This window comes from Macaca mulatta, chromosome 1 (genome assembly GCF_049350105.2).
Source record: "Macaca mulatta isolate MMU2019108-1 chromosome 1, T2T-MMU8v2.0, whole genome shotgun sequence".
NCBI lineage: Eukaryota > Metazoa > Chordata > Mammalia > Primates > Cercopithecidae > Macaca > Macaca mulatta.
The window spans coordinates 238780053-238791445 of record NC_133406.1 but is presented as its reverse complement, the minus strand read 5'-3'; the positions used below and the strand labels follow the sequence as shown (position 1 = coordinate 238791445).

The 11393-nt window shown below is 58.9% G+C and overlaps 1 protein-coding gene across 9 annotated transcripts; it reads left to right on the top strand.

Moving 5' to 3' along the window:
• Positions 1–291: 291 nt before the first annotated feature.
• CALML6 (calmodulin like 6) lies at positions 292–11339 on the top strand. Of its 9 annotated transcripts, XM_077980029.1 has the most exons (6): positions 8742–8917; positions 9415–9465; positions 10480–10654; positions 10794–10938; positions 11016–11116; positions 11189–11339. In XM_077980029.1, exons 1-6 carry the CDS (start codon positions 8891–8893, stop codon positions 11233–11235), a joined length of 546 nt encoding a protein of 181 aa, XP_077836155.1. In that variant the 5' UTR covers positions 8742–8890; the 3' UTR covers positions 11236–11339. The 9 variants fall into 9 exon arrangements, with proteins under 9 accessions (XP_028696988.2, XP_077836145.1, XP_028696995.2 ...); XM_028841155.2 differs by lacking the exons at positions 8742–8917; positions 9415–9465 and adding an exon at positions 292–1465; XM_077980019.1 differs by lacking the exons at positions 8742–8917; positions 9415–9465 and adding an exon at positions 292–1465 and having other exon boundaries at positions 11007–11116.
• Positions 11340–11393: the final 54 nt, after the last annotated feature.

The window sequence follows — 11393 nt, the reverse complement described above, 5'->3', positions numbered from 1 at the left end:
GAGGGCATGGGCGCTGCCCACGGGTGGAAGAGGACTCCAAGCAGCAGGGATTTGGGTGGAACCAGGAGTCCTCTAGCAGGGGTGCTGCCCCTCCTGGGGCGACTGGGCCTGCAGGTGCTGGGTGTTTTGGAAATCAGCAGGTGTGGCCAGGCACGTGGCCCCTGGAGCCCGTGGCTGACGCACGTCTGAGACAGGCTGGGTGCTGCTGCATGCCTCCTGGAGCTCTGCCCAGGCCTGTAGACCTGCCCTGCAGTCCCCTGGGGGTGGGCCCAGCCTGCCCATCAGACTTTCTTTCTTTCTTTCTTTCTTTCTTTTTGATGGAGTCTCCCTGTGTTGCTCGGGCTAGAGTGCAGTGGCCGGTGCGACATGGGCTCACTGCAACCTCGCCTCTCAATCACCCCAAGCAATTCTCCTTCCTCAGCCTCCCAAGTTACTGGGATTACAGGCACGTGCCACCATACCCGGCTAATTTTTGTATTTTTTTGTAGAGTTGGGGGTGGGGGGTTCGCCATGTTGGCCAGGCTGGTCTTCAACTCCTGACCTCAAGTGATCCGCCTGCCTTCGCCTCCCAAAGTATTGGGATTACAGGAGTGAGCTACCGGGCCCGGCCCCCGTCAGACTTCGAAGGGTCTGTCTGTCCTGCCCTGCGGCCTCTCCAGCAGCCCCTGGGGACCAGGTGTCAGGCCTTGGTCCAGCACTGAGCTGGGACCTCTGGGAGTGACCATGGGGAGGAAGCGCCCATCCCTGCAGAGGGTGGAGGGAGTGAGCGGCTGAGTCAACCTGACTCCTGGGGCTCTGCTAAGGCCAGATCCATGCCCACCCGCGCCCAGGGCCTGCCCGCCTCAGCCTGGGTGTTGCCCCCAGGCCCGCACGTCCCCATTTGCGGTTCCCTCTGGGAGCCGGAAGGAGGCGGGACAGCGCGGCTGCGGGGGTGCAGGGGCTCCTGGGCCACCGGGCGCGCTGGGGCCCGGGCTGCCTGGAGGATCTGGGGCTCCTGGTACGTTTGGACAACATGACCCAGCTGCCGTCACATTCGAACGAGGCTGAAGAGGACGCGGACGGAGGAGCCCCGGAACCTGGCTGCCACTGCGCCCCGAGGTGGAGCAGGGAGCCGGGCCGGGCCCTCCGCGGCGAGGACGGCTGCTGGCGAGGGGCCTCTCGGGAGCCGCGGTCGGGGCGCCCCGCGGGGCCGCAGCCGGCGCCTCCGTTCGTCCCCGGCGACTGTGGGAGCCCGGAAGGGAAACGCACAGGGCCGGGTGTGAACGAGGACGGATGGCGGCGCCGGGTTCGCAGCACTCGAAATCCCCACGACCGGCCTCGGACGGCGACCCCGGCCGGCCGAGCTCCCACTCCAAGCCGGGTGACCCGAGACGCCCAGGCCCCGGGACCGCCCAGACTCCGCGCGGCCTGCGAGCGCCGTCTGGTGGGAGAGCGCGGAGCTAACGACCGGGGGCGGAGCTTCCAGGTGGGGCGGGGCGGAGACAGGGCGGGGCGGGCGACAAGGCGGGCCGTGGGGTGGGGGCAACTGACGGGGCGGGGCCGGGTGACCGAGGCTCCGCCCACTTTCGCCGCCGCCTTCAGGACGCAAGGCGCTGACTAGCACAGGCTCCCACGGGCTGTGCCACGTAAACGTCAAGCAAGAAGCAAGAAACGGCTGCGCGCGGTGGCTCATGCCTGTAATCCCAGCACTTTGGGAGGCCGAGGCGGGCGGATCACCAGAGGTCAGGAGTTCGAGACCAGCCTGGCCAACATGGTGAAACCCCGTCTCTACCGAAAATACAAAAATTAGCCGGGCGTGGTGGTGGGCGCCTGTAATCCCAGCTACTCGGGAGGCTGAGACAGGAGAATCGTTTGAACCCGAGAGGCAGAGCTTGCGGTGAGCTGAGATCACGCCACTGCACTCCAGCCTGGGCGACAGGCCAAGACTCTGTCTCAAAAAAAAAAAAAAAAAACCCAGCGGGAAGCCTCTAGTGCAGCGCTAGGCCCCACCTCAGGGCGCGCTGGGCTTCGCTCCTCCTCCCCCACTTCGCATTGGGAAGTTGAGGCACTGCCCGGCTTTACGGAACCCGGCTGAGTACCGCGGATGGAGGGAGAAGCCCTGGCGCCGCCGCCCTCGCTGCCGGTCCAGGGCAGCTCTGTGCGCTGGTCCCGGAAGATCCCGGGCGGCGGAGGGGCGCTCCTTTGTTTCAAGACAAGCGTTCATTTTCCAAAATAATCCATGGTTTTCAGGGCTGCTAACCCGCAGCTCGTCCGCCGGCCTGCCCTCTCCCATAAACAACCACTTTCAACTCTTTGAGCTCTTTCCTCTGTTTGTTTGTTTTGTTGTTTTTGAGACAGGATCTGGCTTTGTCACCCAGGTCGGGGTCCAGTGGCACAGTCATAGTTCACTGCAGCCTCCACCTTCCTGGCTCAAGCGATCCTCTCACCTCAGCCTCTTGAGTAGCTGGGACCACTGACCACGCCCGGCTGATTTTTTTTTTTTTTCTTTTGAGACGTAGTGTCTCTGTGTCACCCAGGCTGGAGTGCAGTGGCACGATCTGAGCTCACTGCAAGCTCCGCCTTGCGAGTTCAAGCAATTCTTCCTCAGCCTCCCAGGTAGCTGGAACTACAGGCGCCGCCACCATGCCCGGCTATTTTTTTTTTTTTGTATTTTTAGTAGAGAGACGGGGTTTCACCATGTTAGCCAGGATGGTCTCGATCTCCTGACCTTGTGATCTGCTGCCTCAGCCTCCCAAAGTGCTGGGATTACAGGCGTGCGCCACTGTGCCCGGCTGTGTTTTTGTAGAGACAGGGTTTCGCTATGTTGCCCAGGCTGGTCTCCTGGGCTCAAGCCATCTTCCCACCTCAGCCTCTGGCAATGCTGGGATTGTAGGTGTGAGCCACCACGCCTGGCCCTGAATGTACTTTTATAATGTGACTTTCTACTTTCTATTTATGCTTCTTTCTCCCCTCCTGTGTTCTGTTAGATTTGTTACATTTTCATCATTATTTTTCTTCTGCAGGTGTGGAGGTTATACAGTTTCAGTCGTTTTAATGGTTACCGTAGAGGTTTCACATTGCATTTTAAGCCCAAGCCATTGTCTCTAGCCATCTCCTGTGCAGTGCTGGGAGTGCAGGGCTCTGCTGTTCACATCCCCTCCTCCTTGTGTGGTCTGGGGGTCCAGAGTTTGGGCTTCACTTTGTTTTTTCACCCTTGCCCAGGCCAGGCTCCCATAAGCAGATCCTGAGACAGGGACTCAAAGGGACAGATTTTTGGGGGAATTCCAGGAAGCCACCGTGGGGGAGCTGGAGGTGATGAGGGTGGGAAGGGGCCAGCCCAGGGCTGAGCAGGTGACTGTGCAGGGGGCCACGTCTCGGGTGTTCGGTCCAATGCTTCGGCCAATGCTGTGGCCGGCCCAGTGCTCTGCCGAGGAGGCCTCAGGCAGAAGCTGCAGAGGGAAGGGAACAGCAGGAGAAGGCAGGAGCTGTGGAGTCCTCTTCCTACGGATCCCGCGCTCCAGGCCCAAGGGAGCCCTGTGGGTCCGCACCCCCCAGGTGCCATGGCAGCACCAGGCCCACTCGACTGCAGCTTGGTTCTGCTGCAGCTCTGCCCTCAGTGCCAACCTCATGCTACCAGGGCAGGTGGGGCTCGGGGAAACTAGTGTTGCCTCTGGTTTGGGTCCTTCCAGCATTGGGGGTGGGAGGGTCAGCTCTTCCTATGGAGCGGTGAGCAAACCTGCAGACGCAGAAGCTTCAGAGCAACCTTGGGATCAAACTTCAGGGGACACCCGCCTGGATGTCCCCACCAAGGCCCTGCCCGCTCTGACTTAAGTCCTGGGCTTGGGCCTCCGATTCAGTGCCTTCCCACTGCAGAGTGGAGAGCAGAGACGCTGCCTGAACCACAGAGGGCCCCCGACACTCACACTTGGGCTCACCTCTGGCTTTCAAGTGCCCCTTTCTCTCCTTCTGCCATTTGTAGCCTCGATTGGCGGCAGTTACCTGGTCCACCCCCTGCCCTTCCAACTCACCACCAGTGAGTGTAACAGGTGACTATGTGGGAGCGTGTGTCTTTGTCCCGCACTGGTGCCTGGTTGCAGCTTGGCGGCAGGGTGTCCACCGCAACATCCCATCATGTCACAGCTTGGGTTCCCCAGAAGCTGACCCTGAGATGGAGTTTGGGCTAGGAGCTCCCTCTTAGGGGTCAGCCCCTGCGACAGGAAGGGGGGAAGCAGAACCAGATAGAAGGGGCCCCAGACCACCTGCAGGGACCATCAGAGTCCTGCCTGTGGACACAATGACCACCTTGTGTCTGTGTGGCTCAGGTGAGGTGGGTTTGCAGCCGAGGCTGCTGCCCCAGAGTGGGGCAGGGTCTCTCGGTGTCTTCCCACTGGGGACCCCCAGTGGCAGTGGTGATGTCTGCGGTGGCCCTCTGTGGCAGAAGCAGGGGGGTGTGTATATGTGTGTGTGTCTGTATGTACACATCTCTCATATACACACACAAGAGAGATGTTGAGGAGTTGGCCCGTGTGATTGCACTGTGGGCAGCCTCCAGGGTAGAGCTGACGTTGCAGCCGTCTGGAGACAGAATTCCTTCTTCCTTGGAGGACCTCAGTCTTTTCTCTTAAGGCCCTCAACGAACTGGATGAGGCCCCCCCTACATTATGGAGGGTCATGTGCTTTACCCAAAGTATACTGATTTAAATCCTTTTTTTTATTTTTTGAGATGGGAGTCTCGCTCTGTCGCCCAGGCTGGAGGGCAGTGGCACGATCTCGGCTCACTGCAAGCTCCGCCTCCTGGGTTTATGCCATTCTCCTGCCTCAGCCTCCTGAGTAGCTGGGACTACAGGCGCCCACCACCATGCCTGGCTAAGCTTTTTTGGTATTTTTAGTAGAGACAGGGTTTCACTGTGTTAGCCAGGATCATCTCGATCTCCTGACCTCGTGATCTGCCCACCTCGGCCTCCCAAAGTGCGGAGATTACAGGCGTGAGCAACCATGCCTGGCCTACTGATTTAAATACTAATCACATCTATGAAACACCTTCATGCCCACCCGTGTTCATTGCAGTAGCAGTTCCAACAGCCAAGAGGTAGGAGCACCTAAGTGTTCATCAGCAGATGAAACCGAGTGTGGTCCATCCCGAGAAAAACATTTCACTCAGCCTTAAAAAAGATGCCTGTTCCAGGCTGAGCACGGTGGCTCACACCTGTAATCCCAGCATTTTGGGAGGCCCAGGTGGGAGGATCATGAGGTCAGGAGATAGAGACCATCCTGGCTAACACAGTGAAACGCTGTCTCTACTAAAAGTATAAAAAATTAGCCAGGTGTGGTGGCACCCACCTGTAGTCCCAGCTACTCGGGAGGCTGAGGCAGGAGAATTGCGTGAACCCGGGAGGCGGAGGTTGCAGTAAGCTGAGATCATGCCATTGCACTCCAGTCTGGAGACAAAGCGAGATTCCACCTGAAAAAAAAAAGTAGAAGCAGCAGCCTATTCTGTCATATGCTACACCACAAATGAAGCTGGAGGACATTAATTCGGCCACAGAAACACAAACACTGGATGATTCCACTCCTAGGAGGTCTACAGAGTCAAAATCTTTTTTTTGTGTGTGTGTACGGAGTCTCACTCTGTCGCCCAGGCTGGAGTGCAGTGGTGCAATCTCGGCTCACTGCATCCTGCACCTCCTGGGTTCAAACAATTCTCTGCCTCAGCCTCCCGAGTAGCTGGGATTACAGGCACCTGCCACCACACCCAGCTAATTTTTGTATTTTTTTTTTTTTTAGAAGAGACAGGGTTTCACCATCTTGGCCAGGCTGGTCTTGAACTCCTGACCTCATGATCCACCTGCCTTGGCCTCCCAAAGTGCTGAGATTACAGGGTTGAGCCACCATGCCTGGCCCCTGGAGTTGAATTCTTTTTTTTTTTCTTTTTTTTTTTTTGGAGACAGAGTCTTGCTCTGTCGCCCAGGCTGGAGTGCAGTGGCCGGATCTCAACTCACTGCAAGCTCCGCCTCTCGGGTTTACGCCATTCTCCTGCCTCAGCCTCCCGAGTGGCTGGGACTACAGGCGCCCGCCGCCTCGCCCGGCTAGTTTTTTGTATTTTTTAGTAGAGACGGGATTTCACCGTGTTAGCCAGGATGGTCTTGATCTCCTGACCTCGTGATCCGCCCGTCTCGGCCTCCCAAAGTGCTGGATTACAGGCTTGAGCCACCGCGCCCGGCCAGAGTTGAATTCTTAAAAACAGAAAGTAGAAAGCCGGGCGCGGTGGCTCAAGCCTGTAATCCAGCACTTTGGGAGGCCTAGACGGGTGGATCATGAGGTCAGGAGATCGACACCATCCTGGCTGACCGGTGAAACCCCGTCTCTACTAAAAATATATAGAAAGAACTAGCCGGGCGAGGTGGCAGGCGCCTGTAGTCCCAGGTACTCGGGAGGCTGAGGCAGGAGAATGGCGTAAACCCGGGAGGCGGAGCTTGCAGTGAGCTGAGATCCAGCTACTGCACTCCAGCCTGGGTGACAGAGCGAGACTCCGTCTCAAAAAAAAAAAAAAAACAGAAAGTAGAGTAGTGATTGCCATAGGCTGGGGGAGGTGGAAGAGGGGAGCTGCTGTTTTTTATTTTTATTTTTTTTTTGAGACGGAGTCTCGCTGTGTCTCCCAGGCTGGAGTGCAGTGGCGTGATCTTGGCTCACTGCAAGCTCCGCCTCCCGGGTTCACGCCATTCTCCCGCCTCAGCCTCCCAAGTAGCTGAGACTACAGGCGCCCGCCACCACGCCCGGCTAGTTTTTTGTATTTTTAGTAGAGACGGGGTTTCACCATGTTAGCCAGGATAGTCTCGATCTCCTGACCTCGTGATCCGCCCGCCTCGGCCTCCCAGAGTGCTGGGATTACAGGCTTGAGCCACCGCGCCCGGCCGGGAGCTGCTGTTTAATGGGTGCAGAGGGTCCGTTTTGCAAGATGAAAGGTTCTAGAGATCTGCTACATAACCGGGTACAGCCATTAACACAACTGCACTTGTACCTGAACGTGGCTGAGGCAGTTTTCTAGTTGTTACAGGGTTTTTCTCTTTTTCTGTTTTCTTTTTTTTTTTTTTTTTCTTTTTGAGATGGAGTCTCACTCTGTCACCCAGGATGGAGTGCAGTGGCATGATCTCAGCTCACTGCAAGCTCCGCCTCCCGGGTTCTCGCCATTCTCCTGCCTCAGCCTCCTGAGAAGCTGGGACTACAGGCGTCCGCCACCATGCCTGGCTAATTGTTTTGTATTTTTTTTTAGTACAGTTGGGGTTTCACCGTGTTAGCCAGGATGGTCTCGATCTCCTGACCTCAGTGATCTGCCTGCCTCAGCCTCCCAAAGTGCTGGGATTACAGGCGTGAGCCACCAAGTCCAGCCTCTTTTTCTGTTTTTTTATTTTTTTGTATTATTTTTATTTTTGTTATGGAGAATACCCCTTCGGTGATCAGAAGAGACACAAGATGGAAAATAAAGATTGGATGACTCTCAGGTCTTAGGGGTACAGGGCATGTCCAAAGGCCACACAGAGGCTGGTCAGCACGAGGAGAGTGGGACAGAGGGCAAGGACCTGGACTGCTGCTTGTACTGGGCCTGGGTATGGGTAGAAGCCTATATGGAGAGGAGAGGGGTTGACGGTGGTTGTGACCATGTTGCTCCTCCCCACCTTTGTCAGGGCCAGGGCGGGGCTGGGGGTGGGCGTGCCCTCTGCTTTAAGTCGGGCTCCAACAGCTTTGAGTTTCACTCGTAAGCCCACCAGGATGTCTGGAACCTTCAGGACTGTGGCCCAGGAATGTCAGACGCTAGAGGCCTGGGAATGGAGGAGGCAGAGCCTGCTGTCCACTGGCTGTGAGAGTTGTCGGGGTGGGGGCTTGTCCAGGGCCACGAGGCCAGTGCAGTTCTCTGTGTCTCTGTACCCAGCTGGCCAGCACCTCGGGACCCCGGACCAGAACCCAGGATGGGCCCTGGCCTGGGTGCTGCGGCTCCTGCATTCTGTGCCCCTGGGGGAAGGTGCTCAGTGCATGAATTGTCCCCTCCCCAGCCCAGGGGAAAGCTGAGGCCAGGGAGCAGCCAGGATGAAGGTCAGGTCAGGGCCTCCCTTGGCCCCACCAGACCCAGGGCTGCTTCCCTCCAGCCCCGGCCCTGTTTGGCTGGAGGTGTCCCAGGCCGTTGGCCTGCCCTCCTCAGCATCAATCTTGCAGTCTCAGCAGCTGGCCTGGGTCTCAGTGGGAGGCATCCTGTAGCTTCAGGTTTTTTGGCAGGCAGAGGGCTGGGCTGGCGGGGGACATTGAGTGCCCCACCTGCTCAGAGTCTTCATGCCGCCAAGGGGCCAGTTGGGGGGCAGGTGTGAGTGTGACCCTGAGGACCCTGCCCTGCCACTGCAAACCTCACACCCCTGCCTGGGTGGGGCAGGGAGGAGCTGGACCCTGGCTTTGGGAGTCTGGTGGGTAATTAGACCCAGACAGGGAGGGGTCAGTGCGGGTCTGAGGAGGGAACACACGTGTGCAGGCGTGTGCTCCACTGTGGCGTGTTGATACTGACCAGCCTGGGCACCAGGCCCCCTCGGGAGCCAGCTTTGCTGTTCTGAGTGGAAGAGAGGTCAGGTTTCCTTGAGAAACCCCAAAATAGCCCCCAACTGTGCCCGACTTCCAGTGGGCAGCCCAGCCCCCAGGCCCTGTCTGTCTTGCCCCCTTTCCCCCTTCACCCCCAGCCCATGTCTTGCTGTCTTCTCCCTGAATGGTGGACCCTCAGCCCCTCCTGTACAAGGTGGTCAAGAGGTGCCTAATGCATTTGTTTATTCAACCTGTCCGGAGAGTTTGTGACATACTGGCACAGGGCCCATGTTGAGTCCACCAGGATGGGAGGGTGGCCAGTCTCTGAGCCACTGGGCACCAGCTGGCCAGGATGGGCCTTCAACAAGAAATCTCACTGGTAAGTGATGACAGCATGGGACCAGGGTCCCGTGAAGACCTGCTGGAGGGCCGCACCTCTGGAAAGGTAGACTCAGAGCTTGGTCTGGTGAAGAGGGAACAGCAAGGGGAACAGTGTGTGTGAGGGTCCCGCCACATCTCAGCCCTTTCCTGAGGGTCCCGCCACGTCTCAGCCCTTTCCTGAGGGCCCCGCCACGTCTCAGCCCTTTCCTGAGGGTCCCGCCACGTCTCAGCCCTTTCCTGAGGGCCCCGCCACGTCTCAGCCCTTTCCTGGCCCCTGCACTCGGCCTTCGGTGCCCATCTTCAGGGTCGGGGGAAGCCCAGGCCAAAGCGGGCCGGGAAGGGGCCCTGTGGATAAGGCTGAGAGCCTGTCCCAAAATAGGGCCAGCAGGATTTCCCACCCATAAAAGGCTCTTGGAATCTGGACCCTGGGGACCCCAGGCAGCCAGGCCCAGCTAAAACTCAGCTGCCACCACTGCCCCAGCGTTCTGCCCACAGCAGCCCTGGTGCCACCACCCTGCAGAATCCTGTCAGATAACCACCGACATGGTAAGGCTGCTCCCTGTGCCGGATGGAGTCTCTAGCGGGCTGGTTGGGTAGGTTGAGCTGGAATCTGGAGGTGTGAGGACCTACCAGGGAGCCTGGGCAGGAAGAGGCTGAGGTGGAAGAAGTGACCAAGCCCTGCTGCCACCAACACAGCCCTTGTTCCGGGGCCAGGGTGGAGCAGCCCTTTCTGGAAGCTGGCTCCCAGACGGGCAGCAGCAGTGGTGGCAGGCAGGTGTGGCCCGGTGCTGGACTCTCCCTCCAGAATGCCACACAGGCTGGAGCCTAGGACTCCGCTTCCTGGGCTGTATCCCAATCCTGGGCTGGAAGCCCAGGCCAGGGCTGGGAACCTCCCCACCCTGCTCTCAGCTTCCTTTACCTGTCTCACCTAGTGTCCATTGCCAGACTCCAGGACTGCAGCCTGGCCCGCCTGGCCCTGCAGCTCCCGCTCTTCCCTCGAATGCTGGCCCCTGTCTGTCTGGCCTTTGCCCCTGTGAGCTGCCTGGCAGAGCCCTGCTGGCCCTGCAAACCCCTGGTGTGTGACCCCTTGTCCGGGAAGACTGCTCTGCGCTGGGGGCCTCCTCTCTTTTTTTTTTTTTTTTTTTTTTGAGACAGAGTCTTGCTCTGCCGCTGGGGCTGGAGTGCAGTGGCCGGATCTCAGCTCACTGCAAGCTCTGCCTCCCGGGTTTACGCCATTCTCCTGCCTCAGCCTCCTGAGTAGCTGGGACTACAGGCGCCCGCCACCTCGCCCGGCTAGTTTTTTGTATTTTTAGTAGAGACGGGGTTTCACTGTGTTAGCCAGGATGGTCTTGATCTCCTGACCTCGTGATCCGCCCGTCTCAGCCTCCCAAAGTGCTGGGATTACAGGCTTGAGCCACCGCGCCCGGCGGGGCCTCCTCTCTTACCACTCACCTTGAAAGGCTGCCAACGGAGGGATGGGTGCAGGGGTATCTCCGACCCTTCCCTGGACACAGGGGCAGAAGGGACTCCTGGTCAGGCCGGTGTGGGTGTCCCCTGCAGACAGAGCGCCTGTTGGCTGAGCAGATCAAGGAGTACAAGGGAGTCTTTGAGATGTTTGATGAAGAGGGCAACGGGGAGGTGAAGACGGGGGAGCTGGAGCGGCTCATGAGCCTGCTGGGTATCAACCCCACCAAGAGTGAGCTGACCTCGATGGCCAAGGACGTGGACAGAGACAGTGAGCTTGTGGCTGGAGTGGGGTGGGTAGCCTCGGGGAGTGGCCCTGGGTCAGGTCTCGGTGCCTATGGGGGAAGAGGCAGAGCCCATGGGGAGTGCTGTGCCCCCTGTCCCTTGCGCCCCAGCTGTGCTCCTTGCAGACAAAGGGTTCTTCAACTGCGATGGTTTCCTGGCACTAATGGGAGTTTACCATGAGAAGGCCCAGAACCAGGAGAGCGAGCTGAGGGCGGCATTCCGCGTCTTCGACAAAGAGGGCAAGGGCTACATTGATTGGAACACACTCAAGTAGGGCCCGGGCGGGGGGCAGGCGTTGGGCGGGCACGGGCAGGGCTGATGGAGTGGCTCAGCGCCAGGCCCCACAGGTACGTGCTCATGAATGCAGGGGAGCCCCTCAACGAGGTGGAGGCGGAGCAGATGATGAAGGAGGCTGACAAGGACGGGGACGGGACCATCGACTATGAGGGTGAGTGGGCTGGAGCCCTGGGAGCCAGTGGCTGGGCCAGGGCAAGTTGCTGACCTGCCCCTCTGTCCCCAGAGTTTGTGGCCATGATGACCGGGGAGTCCTTCAAGCTGATCCAGTAGGGCGCAGCTGCTACAGTCATGGGAGGCCTGCCCGGGAAGGCCACTGCCACTGCCCCCTGCCACCCACTCCCCCAGCTCTGTGCAAAATAAATGTTCTAGCCTGACTTGCGTGTGCCTCACTGTCCCAGCCAGGGTTGGGGGGCAACGGGCAAAGGCAT

Bases quoted from the DNA above. Each gene is read 5' to 3' on its own strand.
- CALML6 (XM_077980006.1), top strand. From the start codon at position 1,013: ATGACCCAGCTGCCGTCACATTCGAACGAGGCTGAAGAGGACGCGGAC. The intron at 10,655-10,778 runs GTGAGCTTGTGG...CTTGCGCCCCAG, and splicing joins CAAGGACGTGGACAGAGACA to CTGTGCTCCTTGCAGACAAA. The intron at 10,939-11,006 runs GTAGGGCCCGGG...GCTCAGCGCCAG, and splicing joins ATTGATTGGAACACACTCAA to GCCCCACAGGTACGTGCTCA.